General features: G+C 44.3%; 5 protein-coding genes and 2 pseudogenes across 5 annotated transcripts; 1 reads left to right on the forward strand and 6 right to left on the reverse strand.

Moving 5' to 3' along the window:
* On the forward strand, positions 1-3025 carry LOC101763572 (uncharacterized protein ycf39). Its single transcript, XM_004974108.4, has 8 exons — positions 1-167; positions 249-487; positions 599-697; positions 1335-1529; positions 1896-1988; positions 2086-2181; positions 2393-2533; positions 2632-3025. Exons 1-8 carry the CDS (start codon positions 44-46, stop codon positions 2806-2808), a joined length of 1164 nt encoding a protein of 387 aa, XP_004974165.1. The 5' UTR covers positions 1-43; the 3' UTR covers positions 2809-3025.
* A 1279-nt stretch (positions 3026-4304) lies between these two features.
* LOC111257654 lies at positions 4305-5002 on the reverse strand (annotated as a pseudogene).
* A 1851-nt stretch (positions 5003-6853) lies between these two features.
* On the reverse strand, positions 6854-9389 carry LOC111257653 (annotated as a pseudogene).
* Positions 9390-9678: 289 nt separating this feature from the next.
* LOC101761940 lies at positions 9679-11236 on the reverse strand. Its single transcript, XM_022827656.1, has one exon. The coding sequence runs from the start codon at positions 10533-10535 to the stop codon at positions 9822-9824; it is 714 nt and encodes a 237-aa protein (XP_022683391.1). The 5' UTR covers positions 10536-11236; the 3' UTR covers positions 9679-9821.
* A 1108-nt stretch (positions 11237-12344) lies between these two features.
* LOC101761540 lies at positions 12345-13220 on the reverse strand. Its single transcript, XM_022827303.1, has one exon. The coding sequence runs from the start codon at positions 13157-13159 to the stop codon at positions 12440-12442; it is 720 nt and encodes a 239-aa protein (XP_022683038.1). The 5' UTR covers positions 13160-13220; the 3' UTR covers positions 12345-12439.
* An 829-nt stretch (positions 13221-14049) lies between these two features.
* LOC111257569 lies at positions 14050-15414 on the reverse strand. The gene has a single exon (XM_022827366.1). The coding sequence runs from the start codon at positions 14894-14896 to the stop codon at positions 14183-14185; it is 714 nt and encodes a 237-aa protein (XP_022683101.1). The 5' UTR covers positions 14897-15414; the 3' UTR covers positions 14050-14182.
* Positions 15415-15565: 151 nt separating this feature from the next.
* On the reverse strand, positions 15566-23658 carry LOC101755333 (protein NLP2-like). Its single transcript, XM_022827812.1, is given in 19 exon segments — positions 15566-16122; positions 16215-16393; positions 16487-16595; positions 16688-16773; positions 16876-16989; positions 17075-17134; positions 17949-18164; positions 18236-18349; positions 18438-18505; positions 18941-19987; positions 20131-20254; positions 20497-21222; positions 21297-21368; positions 21673-22501; positions 22642-22709; positions 22822-22881; positions 23010-23130; positions 23207-23307; positions 23405-23658. Coding segments are annotated over 19 exon segments (4257 nt in total). The 5' UTR covers positions 23465-23658; the 3' UTR covers positions 15566-16019.
* Positions 23659-27955: the final 4297 nt, after the last annotated feature.

Raw genomic sequence — 27955 nt, forward strand, 5'->3', positions numbered from 1 at the left:
CGAGCCACGCCATCAACCGCCCCCGCCCACGCCACGCCGCGCCATGGCGTCGACCAGCCTCGCCGCGCTGCCCTCGCAGCTCGCCTCCCCGGGCCGCCTCCGCCGCGGCCGCGCCGCGCTCTCCTCCACCGCCCGCCCGCACCTCCTCCTCCACCGCGCGCCGAAAGGTAAGCCCCTGCTTCCTCGATCCCCTCCCGCTGCGTTCCAAGTGACTGACAGTGCGAGTGTGCGTGATGCTGCTGCCGCAGGCGGATCGTCGCGGTGCCGGCTGGCGGTGACCTGCAACGCGCAGGCGGTGGCGCCGACCAGCATTGCGCAGGGGACGCCCGTCCGGCCGACGAGCATACTGGTGGTCGGCGCCACGGGGACGCTGGGGCGGCAGGTGGTCCGCAGGGCGCTGGACGAGGGCTACGATGTCAGGTGCCTCGTCAGGCCGCGCCCCGCGCCGGCCGATTTCCTCCGCGACTGGGGCGCCACCGTCGTCAATGTAGGCCGTTGCTACTGCACTGTCCAATTCGTACTTGCTTATGCAGTTGGTGTGCTGCATTGCGGATTCTCGGCGTGGTAATTTTGTGTGCTTTGAATTGGAACTTTTTAGGCTGACCTCAGCAAGCCGGAGACCATCCCTGCGACGCTTGTTGGCATCCATACCGTCATTGACTGTGCGACAGGACGGCCTGAAGAGCCCATCCGGACGGTATGTTATGACCATTTCTGTGAACACAATAACAAATGATTGTCCTCCTGCTGTTGTCCTGAATATTTTTTTTGCATTTGCTGGTTGTTATTCAAGCTATTAAGCTAATCATATTGCTCTTAGTGGATTGCATGAAGTGCTTACTGGCTGTAGTGCCGTTCCTTAACTTATTATGCATATTCTCAAGAAAATGCTGTAGAAAAGAATTTCATCTGGCTGCACCTCTTAGGTTGTGTGCTTGTCATAAGGATGACGTGACATTGTATTCTACTAATACATAGTATTACATATCCCTCCATTTGAAATTATAAGGCTTATCTAATTTCGCCTTGCCAATGCAATTATGTGATGCTCTCCCCCTGTGAGGCTGTGACCATTCAAAAAAAAATGATAGGACAAGACTTTGACTGACAATTACTCCATTAATACATCATCATGTGATGCAGAATAATATTCATAAGTATATTTATCAATACATATATAAAAATATCAAAATTGTGTAAAAGAATTAGGTAGTAATAGAGTAATTGATGGTCAAAGTATTGTACTTATGAAACAAAACCTGTCTTATAATTTCAACCGGAGCGAGTATACCATAAATCATTCAATCAGTTATGCTGATGGTTATTCCATTTAGGTAGATTGGGAAGGAAAAGTTGCTCTAATACAGTGCGCAAAGGCTATGGGGATTCAGAAGTATGTGTTCTATTCCATCCACAACTGTGACAAGCATCCTGAGGTTCCCTTGATGGAAATCAAGCATTGTACGGAGAAGTTTATTCAGGACAGTGGTCTGGATTATATCATCATCCGTTTGTGTGGTTTCATGCAGGTACATTTGATCCTCTCCCTGTGATTAAGTGTTTGGTAAAAAAAATTCTTTTCTTAGAATGTTAGTGATCCTAGTGAAGTATAATGATGTTAGATTACGAAAGAAAGTTCCTTCTTGGTCGAACTGTTCTATTAATAAATCACAGTAATATACCTAACCAAGTAAAAGATCAAGCGGCGATATGTCCATGTGCGTGCGCCCGGTTAGGCCCGCGTTGTAAAACTCTATTTCATTCTCCTTAATACAAAGATACGCAGCTCTCCTGCGTATTCTAGAAAAAAAGACATGGAGTTGATACATCCTGTTCTAGTAATGTTTGTCTGTTGTATCCATAAATAAATTCCTGTCTAACGTTGGTTGCAATAGGGCCTTATTGGGCAATATGCTGTGCCTATACTAGAAGAGAAGTCTGTCTGGGGAACTGATGCTCCAACTCGGATCGCTTACATGGATACCCAGGTTTTTCTTTCCTCATTCAATTGAAAATGAGACCACTGATCTCTTTGTACTTTTCCTTCAGCTTTCCATTGACACATTCTTTCTGGTGAAATTGTAGGATGTAGCTCGGCTGACATTTATAGCTATGCGCAATGAGAAGGCTACTAAGAAACTCTTGACTTTTGCTGGACCACGTGCTTGGACCACTCAAGAGGTAATGAACTGTGCACTATCTTTTTGAAGGAAATTCATTACATATAATGTTCAGGAAAGTTTTGTAGATCGATTTAATCTATCTTCATAGGGTATGTATCACTGTTGTCTTTCAATCTATCATGCAGTTCATTTTGTTTCTGATGTTAGATATTTACAAATGATGGATCTGGGAATTAGAATACGTATTATTTATCCTTTGCCCTCTTCAGGTGATTACTTTGTGTGAGAGGTTGGCCGGGCAAGATGCCAATGTAACCACGGTACCTGTTGCAGTCTTGAGATTTACTCGTCAATTGACACGGTTTTTCCAATGGACAAATGATGTGGCTGACAGATTGGCATTTTCAGAGGTTACCAGCTTATCCTTTCTGTTCAGTCTGCATGTGGCTCTGTACTGGTAACTTGTATCAGAGCTTGTGAAACCTAATATAACATTTCTTTAAAACAGGTGCTCTCTAGCGACACAGTTTTCTCTGCTCCAATGAGCGAGACATACCAGCTTCTTGGGGTGGATGCAAATGACATCCTCAGCTTAGAGAAGTATTTACAAGATTATTTTACCAACATATTGAAGAAGTTGAAGGATCTCAAGGCACAATCCAAGCAAACTGATATATTCTTTTGACAAGAAGAGTTTCAGTGAACATATGGAAATAATTTACAGATCTGTGCCTCAAAAGACAGATGAGTGAGCACAAATTTTTTTTCCTGTATATTTGCATTTTAGCATGTGCAAGAATGCTCTGTGTTATTAGGTCATGTGTATAGAATCTCAACATATTTTGCTATTAAAGTTCTGAAGTTTGTGCACAGCAGCATAAAGTCTATGATTTCGCTGTCAACTTAAATTGTTGTCAAATCTTGGCATCAACCATAAAAAGCTTAGTTTGTGACTGAAATAAGAACAAGTTTCTTTTTTTTTGTTCTGTACCATAAAAATCAACAATAAACTACTATAATAAGAATTTAAGAAATAAGTTTGTTGGGCCATTCGAGAAGGCCTACCTATGAACTGGAATGTTCCTGGTGTGTGTATGTGTGGTGTTGTGCATCTGGGTACTCCTTTCTTCTTTAATGAAATGACACCACAGAAAACAAAAAGGATGAGGCCATAGCAAGTTTCCTATTCAAAACTGAACCTTGCAATTTGATTTCCCAGATTTTGCCTCTTAAGGTCCCAGATGGTGTTGCAGCTGATTATTTGAAATATTGAAACAAGCCATGAGCCCTACATGTTCACCCCCCCCCCCCCTCCTATTTTAGGAGTTCAAGTTTGAGCATTTATTTGAGCCTCTGTGTCGGATAAGATTAGTGCGAGCCACATCCAAATACCTCGGTCAAATTATTCAGTCTATTATTATTATATACTAGCCCGCTGGTGGTAGAATCCCTCTGTCTCACGAGCAAAACAGCCAAGTAAGCTAAGTTTGGATCAGATAAGGTTGGGTTTAAGCCAAAGTTGCATCACTCATACCATGGTCTATTATTTGTAGCAAGAATCCTAATAATTATTTTTCTTATTATCTGGGATGTCCTGCTCCATCCTCCAGATAAGGTTTCTGCTAGGATCTGCTGTGTTAGTGTTAGCTATAAGCTTATACCTTTTGTCTTGGAGCTGTTTATGTTGGACCAGATCCAACTCACAAGGATTCAGCACATTACATTCTTAACTAAATGTCGAGATAACATGCCTATTGCGGAAAAAAACAATTATGCCTCACTTGATCTGTATTACTGGAAGGAATATCTAAGTACTAACTATAGTGAATGACATGCCTGGAAAAAGCAATTGCAAAGAAGTTTGGTTGTGACTGAAACATATGCATCCTTCATGTCTGTATGATGCATTTTCAAATTCGTGTACATTCATTGTATTATCTGAAAGGTTTAGCCATGAAACATATCGAACCACATTGTTGTGACATTACTGATATTGTAAGTATGCCAGAAGTACCGGATAGACACCACAAAGTGAATCAAAACTTTTTTTTCTCCATTGGGCAACTATATGTACACTTGTACTATACATATGTTAAAGTATACATCGATTGATGGATCCTATAAAAGGCGGATGCCAATCGCAGGTGTCAATAGCAACAAATATAGAGGAGTATCTATGGGCTAAGAATGTTCAGGAGAGTAACCCTGCTCTGGATCAATCTCCTGAACAGATGCCCTGCTCCATCCTCCAGATCTCTGATGTTGCACTCTAACACCTGCAACTGTTCCTCCTTGCAAACAACTGAAGTTTTCTTCTGGAATGCCTTCAAGACAATGGACGATTTGGGCATCGCAATTTGCTTGGCCAGGAGCTGCACTGTTGACTCAAGAAGAGAGGTAGTGATCTCTCTGGCCTCGCTCAACAGTCTCAGGATCCTGCAATCCTCAGCAGAGATAACCTTCTTTGCAGCCTTCTTGAAATGTTTCTTCGCCTTCTTCACCAAGCGGAAGTAAGACTGGATCTTGGCTTGAACTGCTGCATCGTCTCCTTTTCTGAGAGACACTTGCAGATCTTGAACAATGGCCTTCAACTCGGCAAAGTCTTCATGCATGGCGTTGCAGAGATCCAATAGCTCAAGAGAGCACTCCATCTCTCCATCCAGCATTTTCCTTTGCTGGGAGGAGCAAACTTGGTTGCTGGGGAGGCACATGATCTCCTCAATGGAGCTGTAGATGTCCCCAAGCCTCCTCAGACCATCGCTGGTTGTCTCGATGGTCAATGAGGGCGACGAGGTGCATGCCTCAAGGATTTGTAGCTCCTCCTCAACTTTGGAGGCAGACCTAGAAGGCAGACTGATTGATCTTTGGTGGCAAGCCATGGCTGTTGCTGGGGCTCTTTTCTCTGTGTTGTGGCTGAAAAGATGAGAAGCTGAGATAGCAGATGATGGGTAGAATGTGTCTGGCCTTTAGCTGGGGCCTATTTATACTGAAGAAGCGTGTGAGATGGCTCCATGTTGATGGTGGGCAAATAGAATTCTTTATTTCGTTTTCCAGGTTCTGTCTACTATGCTTTGAGACCTGGCAGCAGCATATGGAATCTGTTATGTGACTCATGCGTAGTTCTGCTTTTTTTAAGTTCAGTAGCTATCCTTCCAATGTGATATCACATTGCCATGTTCCAGCTACTGGCAGCAAGAATCAACTGGTTAGTTCACTCAACTGTTGGATCTTGACATAATTGCATACTTGAGAGATTATTTTAGCAGATTGCTAACAAATTATTATTGGTGACAAGCATGTAATTGTGCTGTTGTGCAGTTCTTAATTCAAGTAGATGCTGTATTCAGCACGATTCATGCTACTTACACGCTCAACCTCGTGTGTTGGAGCTGGCTTGTTTTAGATGTGGGCAGCAAGATCCACTGCAAAAGGATCCTTTGCTTGTTGCTGGGGCAACACATGGCATCTGCATAACATGCACATCTGATAGTGAAGCATTTCAAAGATCAACTTGAACAACAAAATGCTGTTTTAAACATCAATAATTATGATGAGCATCTTCTGGCTATTCTTTTGTCAAAACAACAACAACAACAACTGAACTGTTAAAATTTCACAGTATAACAACTCTTATGTGAGTTTATCAACTGCATAGTTGACAACAGGAAATTGACCAAAAAACTATGACTTTGTTTTCAGTAAATTTTTGTACAATTGCTCATTTACAGGCAAGCTACAAAGTTGTATGATGATCAGCAGATCCTCTAAAAGGCAGATGCCGATCGCAAGGGATCGTGATTTTATCTACAAACTGAGAAAGTTGAGGAGAAAAACTCTGCTCCGTATCTATTTCCTGAACAAAGTCTCAACTCCGCTTTCAAGATCAACAGTGGTGAACTCCATTTCCTGGCTCCTCCCTGCAAACAACTCTTCTCTTTTGAAATGTCTTGTAGACAAGGGATCATTTGCTGGAACTCAGGGCCGCAATTTGTTTCGACAGAAGATACGACAAGGATTCAAGCATGGAGATCGCAATCTCTCTGGCTTCAGCCAACTGCTTGACCCTGCAGCTCTCCTTATCAGCTGAAGTAGGCTTTCTTGAACTGTTTCATCATCATCTTGGCCAAGCGAATGCAAGACTGGATCTTTGCTTGAAGTGCTGAATCATCTCCTTGCTTGACGACCAGCACCATCTTCTGGAAATTTCTTGAGTCCTGAGAAGCTCTCTGCATGGCGTTGCAGAGGTTGCTCGAGCTCTTGCTCCACTGCATTCCACTGATGCGGGCAGCAAAGGCTACCTTGGCTGCTAGGGGAGCACATCGTGTCCTCAATGTTGTTGTAACACTCCTTCAAGCCCATCACCCATTGTCTCACTGGTAGTGAAAGGCAAAGAAAGGGCTGCCTTACGGGTCTGCAGCTCCTCTTCAACTTCGATTCCTTTAGAGCAAATCCATGGCTGCCTTACGGGTCTGCAGCTCCTCTTCAACTTCGATTCCTTTAGAGCAAATCCTGGAAGGCTATCTTGCAGATCTGAGAATGGAAGCCATGGCTGGAACTCGAACTGTGTTTTCCCCCTCTTTAGAAATGGAGGTCAAGAGAATGGAGAGAAACTGATGGAACTTCAATGGTGTCGACCAGGCTATGGTTTGTCTGTATATATAACCAAAGAAGCTGAAGCGATGGTGTCAGTGAACTTACCAACAAGAAGAATCTCACTGATGATGAAGTGATGCGGTGTTGCAACATTGCCAGCCATTTCCACGACAGGTTGATGCTTCTTTTTTTTTTGAAACTAAGGTTGATGCTTCTTGTCCGTTTACTTGGAGCTTGTGGCATCTCTGCATCTCTGAAGATCAGTTTATGAAGCTGTCATGTCCCTAATGCTGGCAGCAAACTCATTGAACTCATCTATAGTTTAATTTCAGATCTAGATCATGAGATCAGTGAGCTAGCAATGAAACCGCGGCTTTGCAAAGGCAACAATTGGCTCTGCACGTTCACCTGCACTTAGTGTCTTCCGGAAATTGCAATCTCAAGATAACCCTCATGATGTTCTCTTTGTTAGTGCATTAGGTGCTCCTAACGAAGCCGGCCACATTGCTATGTTTCAATTCTTGGCAGCAAGAATCTGCATGGCAGTTCAGTCTACTGCTGAGTCTTGCTGTACGTGCATATTATAACACTTATTTAATGGATAATTACTAATTAGTGATTGCATCAACATCTATTATATTTATTTTGGCCCTTCTGAGATGGCCTTCAGCCTACCTATGAACTGGAGAGAATGAGGTTATAGCAGGTTTTCAATGGCAAACAAGCGGCTTACTGTTTAATTTTCTAGTTCTATTAAGGCCCCAGGTTTTTGTTGGATGGTATTCATTGGAATATCCAAAGAAACTGAGAGCTTTACAAGTGATAAGTTCCTTTTCCGACTTTAGGAGTCTCCAATTAGTGTATCATTCTTTTTATGTTCCAGCGAGCTATTGCAGCAAGAATCCAAAATAATACATAGCATACTATTTGGAGAGATTTTAATTGATAATTTTTTTTGTGATAAATGCGATGTGGCCTGTTTTCAGGCAATTATGGTCACAGATCATCTGCTTTAGGACCAGCTGTACGTTAAGGATAAATCTATATGCCTTGAGCATTGGAACTGAGGGTGTATGCATGTAATGGATTTGGGCTAGATCCACCTGATATTCTGTAGATGTTGAGACTTCATGGAAATTTGAAAATGAAACAAGGCTATATGCCTATATGTATACCTGAAACAATAGTTGCATTTCGATCACATTATTATGTTCAGATCCTTTTTTATTTGAAAGGAATATTACATCCATTTTTATGTCTGCTTGCTAGTATGTTTAGATTGTACAATATGCAGCTTTTGTCCATGGAGTAAGGAAAACCACATTGTTTTCATATTGCTCAGAGATTGAAGGCAAGCCTGGAGTAGTATGTTGACAACATGAAGTGAACCAAAACTTTGATCTTTCATTGAGCTATTTATGTACACTTGTTCTATACAAATGATGAAGCATATAGCGATTGATGGATCCTATAAAAGGCGGATGCCAATCGCAGGTGTCAATAGCAACAAATATAGAGGAGTATCTATGGGCTAAGAATGTTCAGGAGAGTAACCCTGCTCTGGATCAATCTCCTGAACAGATGCCCTGCTCCATCCTCCAGATCTCTGATGTTGCACTCTAACACCTGCAACTGTTCCTCCTTGCAAACAACTGAAGTTTTCTTCTGGAATGCCTTCAAGACAATGGATGATTTGGGCATCGCAATTTGCTTGGCCAGGAGCTGCACTGTTGACTCAAGAAGAGAGGTAGTGATCTCTCTGGCCTCGCTCAACAGTCTCAGGATCCTGCAATCCTCAGCAGAGATAACCTTCTTTGCAGCCTTCTTGAAATGTTTCTTCGCCTTCTTCACCAAGCGGAAGTAAGACTGGATCTTGGCTTGAACTGCTGCATCGTCTCCTTTTCTGAGAGACACTTGCAGATCTTGAACAATGGCCTTCAACTCGGCAAAGTCTTCATGCATGGCGTTGCAGAGATCCAATAGCTCAAGAGAGCACTCCATCTCTCCATCCAGCATTTTCCTTTGCTGGGAGGAGCAAACTTGGTTGCTGGGGAGGCACATGATCTCCTCAATGGAGCTGTAGATGTCCCCAAGCCTCCTCAGACCATCGCTGGTTGTCTCGATGGTCAATGAGGGCGACGAGGTGCATGCCTCAAGGATTTGTAGCTCCTCCTCAACTTTGGAGGCAGGCCTAGAAGGCAGACTGATTGATCTTTGGTGGTAAGCCATGGCTTTTGCTGGAAACTCTTCTTTGGCTGATGAGATGAGAAGCTGAGAGAGCAGATGTTGGTTCGAATGTGGCTGGCCTTCAGCGTCAAGGGAGGCCTATTTATACTGATGGCATCATGTTGATGGTGGACACCTCACACATAGAGTTCTGTTATTTCAATTGCCCAGCATATGGAATCTGTTTCCTTCATCTCTCATGTGCCGTTCAATTTTTTTAGTGCATCATCTATCCTACCAATGAGGCATCACATTGTCATGTTCCTGCTACTGGCAGCAAGAATCAACACGTTAGTTCTCTCCACTGGTAGATCCTGACATGATTGCATGCTCTAGAGATTATTTTAGTGGATTGCTAACCAATTATTATTGGTTACAAGCGTGTTATCGAGCTGCAGTTCAATTCTTAATTTGAGTAGATGCCCTGTTAAGCGCAATTGGTGCTACTTACACGCTCAACCTCATGTGTTGGAGCTGACTTGTTCTAGATTTGGGAAGCAAGATCCACTGCACGAGGATCCTTTGTTTGTTGCTGGAGCAACACATGGCATCTGCGTAACGTGCCTATCTGATAGTAAAGCATTTCAGAGATCAACTTGAACAGCGAACTGCTCCTTTAAACGCCAATAATGACGACAAGCTCGTGGGTATTCTTTGGTAAAAGAAAAGTTCAAGATAACTGGACTGTCAAAACTTCTCAACATAAAAATGCAACGGGAATTCAGAAACAGTAAAGTTGACCAAAAACTGTGACTTTCTTTTCAGTAATTTTCTGTACAGTTGCTCATCTACTAGTACAGTACAAAATTGTATGATGATCAGCAGATCCTCTAAAAGGCGGATGCCAATCTCAAGGGTCAGGGTTGATGCACGATCTATCTACAAACTGAGAGTGTTGAGGAGAGAAACTCTGCTCTGGATCAATTTCCTGAACAAAGTCTCAATTCCGCTCTCAAGATCGATAATGACCAACTCCATCTCCTGCAATTGGTCCTCCTCGCATGTTACTCTTCTCTTGGAGACAAGGGACCATCTGCTAGAGCTTGGCGTCGCAATTTGCTTTGACAGGAGATACGGCAAGGATTCAAGCATGGAGATTGCAATCTCTCTGGCTTCAGCCAACTGCTTGATCACCCTGCAGCTTTCCTGGTCAACTGTAGTAGGCTTCTTGCTGATCTTCTTGAACTGTTTTTGCGCCTTCTTAGCCAAGCGGATGTAAGACTGGATCTTGGCTTGAAGAGCGGAGTCATCTCCTCTCTTGATGACCAGCTGCATCTCCTGGATGCTTGTCTTGAGCTCAAAAATGTTCTCTTGGATGGCGTTGCAGAGGTCAAGCAAGATGAGGGACTTCTCAAGCTCTTGCTCCACCGCTTTCCTCTGTTGTGGCCGGCAAAGGCTGAGTTGGCCACTTGGTGAGCACATCATCTCCTCGATGTCGTTGTACACTCCTCCAAGCCTCATGACACCATCGACCATTGTCTCAATGGTAGCGGAAGAGATGGTTGCCCTGAGGCTCCGCAGTTGTTCTTCGACGTCAATTTTGTCAGAGCGAAGGCTGGAAGGCAAACTTTCAGATCTGAGAATGGAAGCCATGGCTGGAACTGGGGATGGCGAGAATACTGGAGAGAAACTTAGCTGCAATGGTGTCGAGGAGGCTATGGCTTGCCGGTATATATAACCAAAGAAGCTGAAGCTATGTCGTGGCTGAACCTACCGACAAGAAGAATTTCGCTGACAATGAAGCGCTGTGCCGTTGCGACATAGCCTCTGATCTCCACGGCAGGTTGATGCTTTCTGTATGCTCACCCAGAGCAAGAGGAATATCTGAAGGTGGCCTGATGAAGCTTTCATAGTGCCATGTCCCAGTTATTAGTAGCAACTCGCCTGCACGAGTGTGTTGTTTATGTTGAGATCTAGATCATGATATCGATGAGCGTGCAACGAAACCAGGGAGAGACGTGGCTTCGGCGGAAGGAACGGTTTGACTTGCTTCGCCCGCAGCCTGGCAATGCAAGCTGCCTTGCTGTCTGCTTGTTTCTCATGTTGGCATCAGGAATCGGCAAGGCAGCTTACTCTAGTGCTGGACCTTGCCATGCTATAATACTCCTGGAGTATTAGTGATGGTACGTGTTGGCAATTGGCTGGAGCTGGCATGCATGCTAGAAGTTTTGGAGGGCAAGATCAACTCTGCAAGCATCCTCTGCTTGTTGTTCAGCAAGCACATCTCATGTGATTATACCGTCCTAGTTCTGCGTTGCAAAGATAAACTGGATATTATATTTATTTCTGTTGTGTAATAAGTACAACCATTAATTATTTTTTTCTAATAATATGTATTAGAAATTTAGAATTAGCAGCACAATTGTGTTTTCTAGTAGACTAGTACCCACTCAGTTGCATGATGAGAATTCAGGTAATCAAATAAAATGAGGGGACCCTTGTTCTTGTCTCTCCCTTGGCTAACTTTTTGTGCACTTTTCTCGTACATATATAGAAAAACTTTTTGATGATCAGCTAATCGCAAGACATGAAATGGCAGAAAGAGATGTCGCTTTGTCAGTTGATGCTTCTAGCTAACACTTGCTTCATCTCTGCAGGCTCCAAAGCTCTGCATTGCTGGCATGTTTCGCTTGCCTGCTGTGGCTTGCAACATTTAGAATCTGGGTTTTGAGATCTCAAGACGATTCATGTGCCGTTCAATTTATAATGCATTAGGTCTAACGGAATCACATTACCATGCTGCAAGTATCAGCAGCAAGAATTAGAATGGCAGCTTAGGGTTTGTTTGGTAGAGCTCCATCTGATTCTGATTCTTTATGGGAGTTGATTCTCTGAAAGAAGTGATTTTGTGGCTGAAAGTGATTCCCTAGCATAAACTCTTAAAATTAGGATAGAGAATCACTTTACAGAATCAGAAGAAGCTACTTTTTTTTAGCTCCCAGCCCCCTTAGTTCATTTTAGAGAATCACTCCACAGAATCAGCAAAGAATCACTTCTCTCTGAAAAACTGTTTGGTAGAGCTCCTGCTGGAATCATCAGAGAATCAACTCTGGGAGTTTTGCCAAATGCACCCTTGCTCCACGTGTCTTACGTGTTATTCCATCTTGACTTCTGAACAATCTCATTATCAATTGCAAGCTCAAATCTCATGGCTGGAGCTGGCATGCCATCAGTTAAAGAGAGCATGATCCACTTTACAAGGATCGTGTGCCTGCTGTTCGAGCTACATCTCATGTGCAGTTCCAGTTCTTAACTGTAATCGAACCACTAACAGTTTTTTCATGACACAAGAAATGAAGTTTAGCTTCTTTTCTTTTTGGCAAGAAAAAGGAAACAATAGAAAAATTGACAGCATGAAATGTATCAAAACTATGTTTTTCTCATCAAGTATATTTATGTACATTCTCATATATACATCAAAATTTCGTTTTGATGATTAGCCAATCCTCTAAAAGGCGGATGCTAATCATGAGGAACCTTCAGAGTTGGTGTACGATCTACAAGCTAAGAGCATTCAGAAGAGAAACTCTGCTCTGGATCAGTATCCTGAACAAAGTCTCAACTTCGCTCTCAAGATTGACAATGTCAAACTCCAACTCCTGCAATTTCTCCTCCTCGCACACAACTCTTCTCTTCTGGAATGTCTTGGAGACGAGAGACCACTTGCTAGAACTTGGCATTGCAATTTGCTTGGACAAGAGTTGTGACAGAGATTCCATCATCGAGGTAGCAATCTCTCTGGTTTCAGACATCATCTTGATCAACTTGCAGCTTTCCTGATCAGCTGCAGCGGGCTTCTTGCTGATCTTCTTGAATTGTTTATGTGTCTTCTTCGCCACACGGATGTAGGAATGGATCTTCGTCTGGACAGCTGCATCATCTCCTCTCTTGAGAGCCATCTGAATGTCCATGATGCTTTCCTTGAGCTCTCCAAAGCTCCCTTGCATGGCGTTGCAAAGGTCAAGCACGACAAGAGAGTTCTCGAGCTCTTGCTCCACTGCCTTCCTCTGCCGTGTAACTTGGCTGCTGGGTAAGCCTGCAAGCTCACCGATGCAGTTGTAGACTTCTCCAAGCTTCCTCAAACCATCACACATGGTTCCAATGGTTGAAGAAGATGAAGAGATGGTTGTGCTCAGGCTCCGTAGCTGTTCTTCGACATCAATTTCATTGGAGCGAGGGCTGGACGGCACACTGGCTGATCTCAGGTGGTAAGCCATGGCTGTACCGCTGTAGTGGGATCTGTAGTGCTTTCTTTTTCCTCTAGAAATGGAGAACAAGAGAAGCTGCTGCAATGGTGTCGACCCGGCTATGACCTGCCTCTATATATAGCAGAACAAGCCCAAGAATTGGCATCACTGACCATGTAGACAGCCCGAATCTTATCGATGATGAGGCGCTGTGAGCCTGCGACAAAGCCAGCTATCCCCACCTTTTTTTTGTTTGTCCAGCTTTAGAGGCATCTCTAGCTGTAGTTGAGCCAATGCTCAGCGTGGGATGTTTCGATAACCGATAGCAAAATCATCTGCACGAGTGCCTAGTTTATGTTAGATATCAGATCGTGAGAAGAGTAACCTCCTGTCTAATGGTTGACTTCAGCGTTCATGATTCTTCATGTCGCATTGTCCTGCCTGCTGTGGTTCCAGCATTTAGAATCAGAATTTTGCAATTTCAAGGCGATCCACATGCCGGCCAAATTTCTTGAGCCTTGGATCTAACTAAACCACTTCATCATGTTCCAAGTATGGATAGCAAGAATCAGTATGGCAGCTTAATCTAGAGCTAATCATGTTATCAATTGCGAGCTCAAATCTCGTGGCTGGAGCTGGCATGCTAGCAGTTACGCAGAGCAAGATCCACTATGCAAGGATCTTGTGCCTGTTGTTGAGCCACATCACATGTGAATATTAACAGTGGCCATCTCATCGAACAACTAATGATTTCTTTTATAATAAGGAATAAGAAGAATTATAGGCATTTTTTTATACCAAACTTCATCAGAAGCTCCCCATTACATGTTACTTTTTAGCATTTTCACGGTCTTCTTGGTCAAATTTGGACAAATAAAATAAAATGATCAGACAAATTGACAACATGAAATGGACAGAACTTTGCTCTTTCATTGAGTATTTTTCTATACACTTTGTCTCATATATACATCAAAATTGTTTCGATGATCAGCCAATCCTCTAAAAGGCGGATGCTAATCACAGGGAATCAGAGTTGGTTAGTGTATGATCTTTCTACAGGCTAAGAGTGTTCAGAAGGGAGACCCTGCATTGGATCAGTCTCCTAAAGACAATCTGAACTTCACTCTCAAGATCAACAATCTCCAACTCCAACACCTGCAATTGCTCCTCCTCGCATGTAACTCTCTTCTTCTGGAATGCCTTGGAGACAAGAGACCACTTGCCAGCACTCGGCATCATGATCTCCTTTGACAGGAGGTGCAGTGTCGATTCCAGCATTGATAGGGCGATCTCTCTTGCTTCAGACAACAGCTTGACCACCCTGCAGCTTTCAGTGTCAAGAGCAACCTTGTTGTTGATCTTCTTGACATGCTTCTGCGCCTTCTTGGCCAAGCGGGCATAAGACTTAGCCTTGGCCTGAACAGCCACATCGTCTCCTCTCTTGAGAGCCAATTGCATCTCTTGGACGCTCGCCCTGAGCTCCGCAAAGCTCTCTTGCATGGCACTACAGAGGTCAAGCAAGATGAGAGAGCACTCAAGCTCTTCCTCCACTGCCTTCCTCTGCTGACGCTGGCTGCTGGGAAAGCATATGAGCTCATCGATGCAGCTGTAGATGCTCCCGAGCTTGGATAGACCATCAACTATGGTTTCGATGGTCGAAGAGGGCGACGAGATGGTTGCCTTCAGGCTCTGGAGCTGCTCTTCAACATCGGTTTGGTTGGAGCGAGGGCTTGAGGGCACACTCGCGGATCTCAGGTGGCAGGCCATGTTTGAAATGTAATGAAAGAGAAGTGAAGCTGCTGCAATTGTGTCTTCCCAGCTTTGGCTTCCCTGTTTATATAGCAAATGAGGTCGAAGCAACTGCGCAGCTAAACCAGCAGACAACAAGAATCATTCTCATGTGTAATCGTGGTTAGCTGCAACAGAAGCCACTCAACCCAAGAGGCATCGCTAGTCGAGGAGGCTGTCATGTCTGCACTGTGGGTGGCAAACTGACCTGCACGGGTGAAGGGCCATCGGGTTTAGTATCAGATTCAGATCGTGTGATCCATTAATTAACATGCAAGTTGCCGGTGGAAGAATGAACAGCTAGTTGACTCTGCCTCACCTCCAGACTAGGTCCCGAGACATGCTTAACCATCTGATCTGATCACAGCATTATACAAGTGGATCAATGGTAGCTCTTGTCCTCATGTTTCAGTTCTCCCTGCCTGCTTGTTCACAACATGTAGCGTCCTCGAACATTCCGAAGTGTTTCTGCAATTTCGTAGCACACTAAACTCTAAATGATTAGCTTATTATCATGCTGTCATGTTGTATAACATGTGCATGCTTTGCCACAGCTACCCATCTCTCCTAAACATTCCTGAGGAAAAATATTTTTAAGAGGGAAACAACAGCACAATCCACTATTTTGGTCACAGTGGTTTTCAAGGGTGACACTCACAAGTAAATATTTCCTGAATTTACATTGGATCTTCTAATACATCACCAATGCAGAATATTTCACTCCTACAAAAAGTTACATTCAGTCCAAAACATTTGTTCGAACAAGGAGATTCTAGAAAAATAACATTGTAGTGTCATAGACATACCGTAAAAATGACAGCGAGACAAGCCAGTGCACTTTTAAACATGCGCTCAGTAATTCCTAATTTCCGGTACATAGATATACAAATAAGCTGGCGGTAAAAGTAGACAGCAGCACTAACACCTACGCGTCCCGGTGTGCATACCCAAGTGGTATGTCATCACACAACCACGAGCATGCGATTATGTCGGCTACAACTCTGGTGTGAAAAGCTACAACTCTATTTGATGAACCACCAGGAAGTGCCGGGCAAGAGATGGAAGGGCATAACAAGGGTCCACATAGGACCGCCACCGGGGCTTATGAGGTTGCAGTGCAGGCGAGCCAGAAATCAGCATCATATCGATCTGGGTTTTTCTTGAGAATTACAAAGCCCTTCAGTACTGGTGTCAGTGGAATGTATCTGCACATCGCAAACCAACAGTAATTAGCTTTCCTGGGAGAAACGTATACAGATGGTGTATAACACATTATTAGTTCAAAATTTATTATTACTTTTCAGTAGCTAGTTCAGCACGCTCCCCAGCTGCAAGCAAGACAGGTGTGGAATGTGTCTGGAAGCCCGTAATTGTTTTGGGCCTTCCTGCCTGACCAACAACATCAACAGCTTGCCCAACCTGGACTGGAACAGGCAGGGGCTTCAGATCCTCATCCACAGTCAACAGCATTCGAGGCTGTGTAAGTAAGCAGAGTAGAGTTCAACCACAATACCCAACAGTTTTCCATTGCATTGATAGATTTTGTGGCAATTGACTACTGAAACATACCAGCATTGCCAGGACAATAATGTAAAGGATGTAGTGATATTTCCCTAGGATGGTGGACTTCATATCAAGGCAGGCATGCAGAACAGTTACAAGTCCTCCCAGTGCCATCCTAGAAAGAGCAAAAGGAAAACAGAAAAAAAGATTGAAGTGTAATCCAGTCGCATTCAAATGTGAATTGGGTGTTCAGATATAGTCACTTACGGGGAAAGAAGAAACCGATCAGAATGGTATGGAGAAAGGGTCAACAAGCCCTTTCCAAGGTGAACGAGGCCCTGAGCAATTATTACCTGATGAACACAACAAAATTAATCAACACATGCAACTTAAACACAACCAAGAAACAATTATAGTAAATGGATGCCAAATGATCATTGTGGAGCTATACTTACACAAAACAGATGAGCAGCTTCTTTGTAGTAAGAACTCGAAAGGTTGCAAAGCATGCCAGCTATTCTGGCATTGTTTGTCCCAGCACCAATCAAACCCAATGAGATGATTGCAGCCTGGAGAAATTTTAATTAGGATGTAAGATATAGAGGAGTAAGTAAGAAAGGAACGGGTAGGTAAAAAAAAGTAAAAAATACGAACCATTGACACATCAGCATCTGCGTCATGACTCAATCTGCTCAATGTGTCCATCACATTAACCTGAGATGGCAAGTATTGGAAACGCAATCTTGCCTGATTGGGTATACAGTTTTGCAAAATTATGCAACCTATTCAAGTGAATCCACCGCTGAACAACCACTACATACATGTTCAAATCATCACATACCCAAACTGACTATTTTAATGGTTCAAAAGAAAAATAAGCAACAAGAAACTGCATAATACAAAGTTAAGAACCTTGCATGATGTAGATCACAATTTGGTTTACGATATAAAAATTACAGTGAAGATACATGGCCACACTACCAATAACGAGGCCACCATGCAAAATTTTACACGCATCATAGTGTCTTAAAGTAAATTCTGTCTTGCTTTGATATGATTATTCTATAATATGGCACTAGATCCAACTTGAAGCATTCAGTTCTGGGCCTATATTAACAGTATTTAAGAACAAAAAGCTTTAAATTATGAGAACAAATAACAAAGTTAGCTTCAGACCAAACATATATAGGCTTTATGGTCAACAGTTTTTCTTAAAAAATGCCAATAATTTATCAAGACAGCATGCACACATGCTTTGTTGTGTGCACTGGTGGGTGCAAGTGCATCAAATAGGTTAGTACTCCACTTAACATGCAGCGACTGCATTCACATGGTCTCATTAGGCATTAGAGGGACATTTCCATGCACACGTAACACAATTTGGCCAATTTACAAACCTCCAAAAGGATTAAAGTATTAATGCAGTTTTAATAAAATCCAAGTTTTCCACTTCACTGATCAGGCATTTAATGATTTGAGCAGGATTTCACATTTCAGAGAGTTAGTATATAAGACCAGATCCACATACCTTGGGATTAGATATGCAGAGTATACCAAGGGCAAGAGGAACTGCCCATCTAATATTCTGCTCACCGTATTGCAAGAGATGCTCAAGTGAACGAACAGCCATTTCAGCTCCTAATTCTTCAGCCATAGCAATAAGAGCAATTCCAAGGACAGCTGGCCCTTGGTGTGTTTCGCCTTTCTCAAGATGCTGTGAGCAAATGCCAAGAAGTTTCTAAACCTGCAAGCAGAATTGGAAACATTTACAAGTTTGAAGCGGATAGAAATCATTTCAAGGAAAATATTAAATACCTTAAGCACATTCCCTGTCCCGGCATATACCAATGACATACGCGTTACATCACAGTACTTCCCTATTTTCTCATCAAATGTTTTAGAGACCTCTGCAGTAGCCTCTACACTCTCCTGAAATAGGAATTGGGTATCAGCATTCTGTTAGCTAAGCACATCTTTGAGAGTCACTAAAGCGACCTGTAAAAGGGAAGGGACATACATCTAGACTACATTTGGAAAGTGGCATGTGGCAACAGGGTAAACAGAAATATACCCCAGATGGATATGCTTAACCAGCAACTTGTTTGAATATTATAACCTACTCAACAAAATTGCAAAAGTTTGATGAATAACCTACTCAAACTCTGAGAGGAATAGACTGGAGATAGGAAGACAGGAAGTTTAGAAATACCGGTTTCCTCCATCATGCAATTGCACACTGCATACAAGGAACCCGGACTCTGAATTCTGATATACAGTCATCGTCTCATCTTAAACCGTCATGACATCAGATTATTGTCAAGGCCTTGAAAGTTGAAACTAGCAACAGATTACACCGAGATCTTTTCGACACTGTTTCAACTTTGCATGAGATCCGTGCAATGAGTATTACACTTTCTTTTTTTTGCTCTAGCCATTTGTACATTCCATAGACAGATCCTCTATGATTGCAACAGATTACTAGACCTACTACAACAGGCTACGGTTTAGGGTGACCCCCCTAGGTTTCCCGTCCTGTCACCTGCAAACAGCTGCTGCTGCCCGAGCTGCTGATGAGGCACGGGAGGTCGCGCACCTGAAGCTTCACGTTACGCGAGCCGATTGAGTCCAGGATGTCCACGCACTCCTGGAGATCGGAGTCACTTGCCAGGATCACCCACTCATCCTCGTCATCCTTGTACTTGAGCTGGAATGCCCCTGTCGTCAGTCTGAACCTCTTTGCTATCTCTTCCAGTAAGTGATACCAGCCCATTGCTGGTAGGAACTTGAACCGCACAGTGTCACCATTGTAGGTAGCCTTGACTGTCAACGCCGGGCTGCTTCTGTCTTTGATGACATATCCCGGATTCCCCTTGAAAGTAGGCTGACTTGATGCACTGCCGCTGGAGGAATCAGTCATACCGGAGGTGGAAGGATGGGTGTGCTCCTTGGTGTCATGACCGTCAACCATAGTCACATCTGCTTGCTGTACAAATGATGAGTTCCTTCCCATTGTTTGGTCATCGATGCTTGGGTGGAGAGAAGTTGGAGAATTAGTGTAACCTGTTTCTCCGATACGTAAAGAATTAACAACAATGGGATATAATGGTCCTTGTGCATCTTCAGAGTTTGAATGTGGTGTGAACTTTGCAACATCAGGAGCATAGTTTCTACTGCCATTGTTGTTGTTTGCTAACATTCGAACTTCATCACCTTCCCCTTCCCTTTTGGATATGTTGGAAACGTGAAATTGGCAGTCTCCTCTTTGCCATCCATCAGGTGAAGAGAAACCTTGTTCTGATTTCGGGCTAGATTTTTCCTCCATTGTTTTTCCAACAGATGAAGTAGGCAATGAATCACAAGCAGAGAATGGCATCTTATCTGGAAGAGAGGCTGCTGGAACAAGGGACCCAGTAGCAGGATCATACTGCAAGGATCTATCCACACCATGAACTGAGTTAATGACTGTCTGGATCTTCTTCAAGGAACGATTGACCTTGTTTATCTTTCGAGATGGCCATCGCGAAATTCCATGTTGTCTGCAAATCCGTTTCAAAGTCGTAGGACAAACTGCGATGGTGTTTATAGGCAAGTGTCAGAAGTTATTTGTTTCATAATCTCCTCCTATATACATAAGCTAAGAAACTCTGCTATGTGAATATCACAACACGTTTATATTCAATCGAGATTCAATAGATACAGTAGGGGCTCACCACCGAGGCTCATTGAAGCTTCCCTCAGGCTCCCAGAAAAGTATTTGCGAAGAACATCCAAACTAAAATTCTTCTCGGATGTACTGCGTTTTTTCTCTGCAACTCGCATCGAGCTAGCCTGTGCCTGCAGCGAGGAACAAAGTTCTTCATCAACAGGGTAAAATAACAAAATTTCTGTTATCATTTTAAAATTAAATGAACCCATCAGCATTTACTCTTATGAAAACTGAATGCAGTCCACCTTGAAAAGGCTTACAAGACATGCCACAAGACATCCAATTCGTTTAGGCGCTACTGACTAAGTGTCTAAAAAGCTAGTGAATGATTGGATGTAATGGTATATTTATAATTATAATAATGCGGCACCTGGTCAGATTCTATATCTTGTTCTTGCTTGTCAGCCAAAGATAGATCCTGGAATGCAGATTCTGTAATTGGCTGGTCATCATGTGAGGAACTTTCAGAGTTACCAGTTGGCAAACTTCCATTACTCTTCTTATTCATTGATGCAGCAGAAGCACTAACACTATCAGCCTCAGCTTCAGAAACTGTTCGCAAGCTTTTGCATATTCTTTGCATTGTGCTGGAAAGGTTGTTTAATAACATCTGCTGCTCTCCACAGCCCTTGCAGTTGACTGGGAGAAAAAATTCTAGAATGTAGTCATCGTTACCAGTATACGTGCTCCTCAGCCGGATGGCTACAGCAGCATGCAGGCCAAACTTACGAGCATGGTGTGCAAGCGGGTAGTCTTCGATATTGTACTCTCTTACATCAGGAGAGAAGAATGGCAGATTGGATTTAAGTGCTCGACCAGCAATACCCTGCCCTTTCTCAAGATGACGTTCAGCACATGCATGAAGAAACCCCTGCATCTTTGCATCGTTAATATAACAAGCTGATTCATGGATACGAAGTACTGTTTTTCCTGATTGTGAATCAACTCCAATATTATTTCTGACACAATAACCATTATCAATACCGTTTGATGTAGGAACCCATGTAAGGGCCAATGGAAGCATGTGTGCATGACAAATAGCTCTTAGAACATCCAAAATCTCAATGAAAGCAGATTTCTGATTTTCAGAGTAAACCTGCATATGAGGAGAGTGCATGCTTGAACATCAATAGTTAAATAGTTCAAGACAACAGCAAGAGAGATGTTTACATGGAGCATGTTAGAAGTGAAGAGTGGCACCTTCTGACTGCTGCGATCTGTTGCTGTCTGCAAGTTCACAGCCTACAGAAAAGCGACGGGATAAGTATAAAGTATATGCTAGGTTCAGTGCTAAGTGTAAAACAAAATGCTTTGCCTCGCCAATTGACAACATACAGGTGAACTAAAATTTTGACAGAATCTATTGCCTACTATTATATATAAATAAAAGTAATAGTGACAAATGAAGAAAACAGATTGCAACAAGAATAAATGTCATATAAAAATAAATAGAGCTCCTTTTGTTACTCATGAGTACTTCAACTTAACATTAAGCATTGATGTCACTAAAGTAAATATCCCTAGTCTAGAACAAGTTAGAACTTGCCTGCAATGCATTGCAAACACTGTCCATCTCTGCATCAAAATCAGGCTTCTCCTTGTTTGTGACAAGTTCAAGAACCGCACAACAAGATCCCTTGCTGGGGTCATAAATTGGCATAGCAAGCGACCCACGTATTTCATGACGAAGAGCATGGTCCATTCTCAAATACTCCGGCTTACTGTAATAGAGAACACTCGAGGTCCACTCTGGCACCCCAGATATGAAGACCCTCCCTGGAAGCCCTAGGTGCAGGCCAGGCTCCTCCTTTACTGAAAACAGGAAATTCCTAGACACTTCTCTGTAACCTGCAAGATCCTGGTCAAGTAGAAAAGGCTGCTCAAATGTACTCAGCACGATACGACCATTGTGCTCAATAGGCATCCAGACTTGGGCGAGAACACCATCACTCAATGATTTCCTGAACAAAGACAGCGCCATGAGCATCTTGTCTGCAAGAACGTTGCCCACAGACCTCGGAATGATGTTAGTCCCTTGCTGTGAACCATTATTTGGAACAAGCTCATCTGAAACTTTTAGCTCTCTGTTCACTCCAGTTGGACCCAACGCCGATGCCGAATTGATCCTTTGAGCAGGTGCTGCTGTCATGTCCACAGGTTCAGAATAGGTGTCAAACGGCATGTCTTCTCTCACAGCAGAAGTACACGGAGACGATCCCAAGGATGACCACATAGCAAACATCTGTTGTGCAGCTGAGGGGTCATTCAGCATCGAGAATATCTGATCAGCAACTGAAGGGCTGCAGACCTCCGAGTATCCATCAAAGTTCATCATGGCAGCAACACCAAAGGGATCATCTGAAGGCCCCATGGGGCTGAACAGAAAAATTGAGATATTGAAACACTCCGTAGAGCTTAATCAACAACCACATTTCAGTATGAGGCAACTATATGCAAAATATTTAGACTTCACTGTTTGGGAGAAAGATATTAGTTACTTCAGTTTTGTATATACCTTACATACTCGTGACCCCATGATCCGATATCACCTTCAGAGCCTAATAACCGGTACTTCAGACTCTCCTGAAATGTGGGAAATAAAATTTTAGGACCTGAGGTCAAGTGGAGTTCCCCACTAAAGAAGAACAGTTCATCTACTACAGTGAGGGAGATGATCATCACAGCAGGCACATACCCTTTCTCCCTCAACGGACATTGTCAAAGCTAACACCGATAGAATGTCCGCCATGTATTTCTGCGATACAGTAAGGCAGCATCAGTACTGTATGAAATGTATTTCTGCGATACAGTAAGGCAGCATCAGTACTGTATGAAACCAATCTAAATCACAGCACAACTTGGTGATCAGCACTTTGCATGTACCTTCAGCTCAGACTCCGGCATGGTCTCAAAGTAGGACTTGAGGGCTCCATAGTGCGGGCGGAGAAATTTGAGCGGCTTCGGAACGGAAGTCATTGAGCTCGTGGCAGATCGGATTTCCTGTCTGAAATGGGTCACAGCAGTACTCAGCAAAACACAACCCTAGAACTGAAGAACTGAATCGGGTGTTGAGTGCATACCTCATGCTCTCGAGGGCGAGCTTCTGCACACCGGGATCGGCGTCCTGCGCGCGCAGGACGTAGAGCTCCAGCTGCTCCTTCAACGCCAAATCTTCCTCTGGCTGCAGCATACCAGCAACATCGAATACGTGATTGAGGAGAAACAAGACCACAGATCGAAAGCAAATAACAAAATTCTCGAGGGACGGGCGGACTCACCAGATCGTCGATATCATCCTTCTTCTTTCCCTTCCCCTTACCCGGCGGCGACGGAGCCATGGCGGCGGCGAGGGAACTCCGGAGGCGCGGCGGGACTAATCGGGGAGCGGAGCTGGAAGGGGGGTGCCTTCCTTTTTGGCGGGACTACTCCGGAGGCGCGGCGGGACTAGTTGAGGCGAGAAGAATGGAAGCAGAGGAGTCCGTCCCCGGTGCCCGTCTTCCCTGCCCCCCTCCCTCCGCAACTAGGAGACGATGACTCCGCGTGCGCGTGTTGGCTGCTGCGGCGGCGCTTCCGTCACAACCACACAGACCCAGACAGTGGGCCGGCCCAAGGAGCCCAAATAGCAGTTCGCGTGTGCAAGCGGCCCAATGCAGCATTTAACACTAGTGCCTGTGGCCGCAACCGCCAAACGAGATTTCTCGAGGTGATACAGGTCCAGGCAGGTGCAAACAGTTTGGTCATTTCCACACAGAGAGCTACAGCTAGAATTTAAAACACCCCTTTTAATTAGTATCATTTAGGCGCCATAGAACCCGTTTTGGTAGGGACTCAGCAAACCATTTCCCTACAGAAAGTGGAGTTCATAACAAACAAAACAGACATTCTAGAGTGAAACAGAAGAAAATTCAGACGCAAATTTCTCAGATTCTACCAAAAAACAGAAGAGCTTGTTTCATGTATCCACACTGTGCCGCCCATCTCCACCATGATCCAGCAGGGCTCCTGTGGCCATCATCCAGTACCGCAAACCATAGTTCGGCAATGCAAACTTTGCTATCGGCATGCAAATGCAACCAACTGTCATTGTTTTCGGTCACCCGACGCGTAGGAACTAGGAAACGATTTGTAGAACGCCCATAATTTCGGGATAGCAAACAGATATCCATAACAATCTCTCGCAAGAAAAGGATCCAAGCCCAAAGCTTTTTACAAGTTGCTTAGTGCCTTTCTTTGATGCATGTTACCATGCATGCACCGATGCGCATGGATTTTTTTTTCTTCCGCCATGATTCCTCCCAACCAATGAAGCCACCACACACGGACGGACACACCGATGGGCCTTACTGTGGGACGATGGACCCTATGTTCGTTTTTTTCCCGTAAATTTTAACGGAATCTTTTGGTCCTATTGCTCGGCCGGACGAAGCCGTGGCAGCTCTAGGCTTGGAGTTATTCACCCCTAATTGTTGGTTTTGTTTCTTTCCTACCCCCCCCCCCCCACTCCCTCCCTCTCTAAATAAAATAAAAGTTGTTAGTTTAGCATTCAAAAAACCTACTTTAAGGCAGCTTTAAGGTATTGGTACTACAATTAAAATGGCTTGAATCCTTAGTTAATTTCAGTGCTAACAAATGCATCCCATGTCCTGTGTGGAAGGCTACATGGGAAGCTACAGTAAAGTGTATCAGACAAGTCAGCACAAAGGACTAGAAATCCTTTTGAAGATGCAGGCTGCAGTACAGCATCAAAGCTGCGGCCCGTGGTACTGGTGGTACGTACCTGATCGATCGACGCGGCAGAATATAAAATCCAATTTCAGTAGACCGGTAGCCCTGTACTTTTTAGTACCCACAGTGTTACCCTTTTTGTCTGATCAGTTCGGTAGTAGTATATATCAAGCTAAGCATCTTGAAACTTCAGAAGTGGACGAAACGTGCACCAATGAACTCTCTCTTTCCTTCGGTTGATCATTCAACTAGTTTTCATGCTTGCAAATACTTGTGAGCCAAAACCAGGCACTTGATGTGTATACAACCAACTTCTGAAGCTCAACATGCTGAAAGAGTGGCATGTCCGTATGGTTGGCGATAAGAGGGGAACAGGATGAGTATAGAAAAAAAAGCCTCCCGCTCTGTTCCGACCGTGCGTGGAGCACGTAGGTACATGCATTACTATGTGCATGATGATTCGAAATACAAATAAAAGGAAGAGTTGGATAACAATTCAAAGCTGCTTTGAGCTACTCCTCTGTTTCAAAATGTATGTTGTTTTAGCTTTTCTAGTTCATAAATATTATTATGCATCTAGATATAGTGCATGTGTAGGTGCATAATAGTATCTATGAATTAAAAAAGTCAAAACGACATACAATTTGGAACCGAGGGAGTACTAAGTAATAAGAAGAAGCCAAATTAAGCTAAAAGCAACATGCTGAGAAACCGCCGTCCACTGTACGTCTATATATATATATATATATATATTCGACTACTCGTACTACTACTGATTAACCTTTTCTTAAAAAAAATCTGATAGAAAAGTTTGGAGCAACGCATGCCACACGTACACGCCGTCAAGTGCTTTGTTGTAGGTTTGGTGAGGTGAAGGATGATCAGGGATCAATTAGTAGCAGCTAAGTTCAGGCCATGCATGCATGTCTCCCAGTCTCCAAGATGTGTGTCCAGCTGCTCCTCTCATCTTAAACAAACAGGCAGAAACGGCATTACCTTCCTTTTTCCTTTTTTTCTAACAGTATTCTTCAACCCATCTGTTTCCCACCGGTTGATCGCAACGATTTCCCGATCGATAGAAATGTCTGGAGCAACACATGCCACACGTACGAGCTCGAGTGTTTTTCTCCAGTGGCAGTTTAGTATTGAGACAGTTGCATGCAAATGCTACTGCATGCACACGAACATGCTTGAAGTTTGATAATCTCCCCGGCCAGCGGCCGCAACCATCATGATGGTAGCCATGCCGGATCGATCGCTCGGAGGTCGTAGAAAATAAACGGGCCGGGGGAGATTGGGAAAAGTCATGCAGCTGCTACAACGAAGCAAAGGCAAAGGGGGAAAAGGAGCCATGATCGCTGCGACCTCGATCGCTCGATGCTTTGGACCTTCAAGTTTTTAGATAAAATATAAGATGAGCTCGCCACCAGGCATATGAATCCTATTGCTTCAGTTTTCAGATATGTATAGTCTCTATAGTCCGGGACGGATCCAAAGAGGGTCTAGTGGGGGCACATGCCACTGACTAAGGTTTTCAGATTTAGACCCTATTTTGATAAGCCACAAAGACTTATACGCTAACAGCAGGTTAATTATGTTCCCGCTCAAATTTTAGACTGATGCATTCTTTGTTGTTCCTCCTCTCGTTAGCAATTTGTGGGCGGAGTTAGCAATTTGTGGGCGGACCTACCAGACAAGACAGTTCATCATCCTGTTTTAGGAAAAAGTCTATGTAACTCCCAACATATGGATGGTGGCTCACTTCAACCTGAGGTTTTACACCCTAAACTAGTGAAATTCATTCATCTAACCCCCAAAGTGGTTTTGCACCCTGGTTTTGATGTCTTGCCATGTTGGATAGGGATAACATCTAAGTTTTTTTGGGCCCACTTGTCGGTTCTTCATAGACTCACAAATTATGCTAAAGTTACAGGATATTCGAAGGGTCTTTTTGCAAAGATGTGGGAGCTTGCTCGTCGCTCCCATGCCTCACCGGAGCTCCAGCAAGCCGTGGGCGCCAAGATTGGCGCAGAGAGTAGAGAAGAGGGAGAGGAGGCCGTGGCCCATGGGTGTGCTCACCATTCACCAAGGTCAAGCGACGGACGGCGTATATGAGCATCTTGGCGGAAGCTTGAACGGCGGCGGCGGCGTTGGCCCGCCGCTCCGGCGGGGAATCGACAGCGGAGTGGGACGGAGGAGGTGCGCGGCAACTCGGCAAAGCTCATGGCGGTGACGCGTTGCTCTATACCGGATCAATGATGCTGAATTTTGTGGTGGAAATCAGCGGTAAGGCTCGTTTTGGGGACGGATGTCTTCGCAAATAGCACGTCCATGCATGGATAGATTGGTCGGCAGGAGGCAATTTTGTGGGCAGCATAGCAAGGAGATTGGTGGGGCTTGTGCAGATCATGCATGCAGAGTGAGGGAGACCGCCACTTTAGCATGGCATCGATCTGGTCAAAAGATCGGCCGGCGTGGCCTGCCATGCAGTGCCGAGCCGAGAAGAGGACGCTTTGCCTGGCCGGGAGTCCGGGACCGAGCGAGCCGGTGCGCGTGGAAATGGGGCCTCAGCTCACCTCATCATCCTGCTGGCCGCTGGTCCTGGCAACCTCATGTGTCGCCATGGTCGCGATACCGGTGCATGGAGATGGGGGCAGCTGGGGGGCAACCCGAACTTGCAGTAGGTCCGAGCAATCGAGCTCGCTATTCCTCTAGCCCAATCGCCGTGTCTCTAGTTCAGCAGTTCCCTGTCGTCTGCCGCGCTGTCTCGAACTGGTTGGGGGTCTTGGGGACGCTTTGATTGGATCATCGGACGAGCACTGCCTGCCAGGCTGCGGGTGTGGAAGTGGTCAGTGAGGAGACAGCGCCGGCGGTTTGACTGTGTTGGTGGCGTAGTGTGCCTCAATGCCTGCGCGGCGCGAGTTGCCCCGGGGGGGGGAGGGGGTTTGGCCTTAGGAGGCTTTTTTTATTTTTACTCGTGGGGGGGATTTCGGAAACAAGATGACGTAATCTACCTCGTAACGCACCAGAGTCTGGGGTTTTTTGCAGATCATGTGAACCCCATTATACTTATGTGGGGGGAGGGGGTAGGAGAAGAGCGAAGA

The sequence above is a fragment of the Setaria italica genome, chromosome VI, assembly GCF_000263155.2.
Source record: "Setaria italica strain Yugu1 chromosome VI, Setaria_italica_v2.0, whole genome shotgun sequence".
In the NCBI taxonomy this organism is placed as follows: Eukaryota; Viridiplantae; Streptophyta; class Magnoliopsida; order Poales; family Poaceae; genus Setaria; species Setaria italica.

Coding starts and splice junctions, on each gene's coding strand:
- LOC111257569 (XM_022827366.1), bottom strand. CDS start 14,896: ATGGCCTGCCACCTGAGATCCGCGAGTGTGCCCTCAAGCCCTCGCTCC.
- LOC101761940 (XM_022827656.1), bottom strand. CDS start 10,535: ATGGCTTCCATTCTCAGATCTGAAAGTTTGCCTTCCAGCCTTCGCTCT.
- LOC101763572 (XM_004974108.4), top strand. CDS start 44: ATGGCGTCGACCAGCCTCGCCGCGCTGCCCTCGCAGCTCGCCTCCCCG. Junction 168..248: donor CCTCCACCGCGCGCCGAAAG/GTAAGCCCCTGC, acceptor CTGCTGCCGCAG/GCGGATCGTCGCGGTGCCGG. Junction 698..1,334: donor CTGAAGAGCCCATCCGGACG/GTATGTTATGAC, acceptor TATTCCATTTAG/GTAGATTGGGAAGGAAAAGT.
- LOC101761540 (XM_022827303.1), bottom strand. CDS start 13,159: ATGGCTTACCACCTGAGATCAGCCAGTGTGCCGTCCAGCCCTCGCTCC.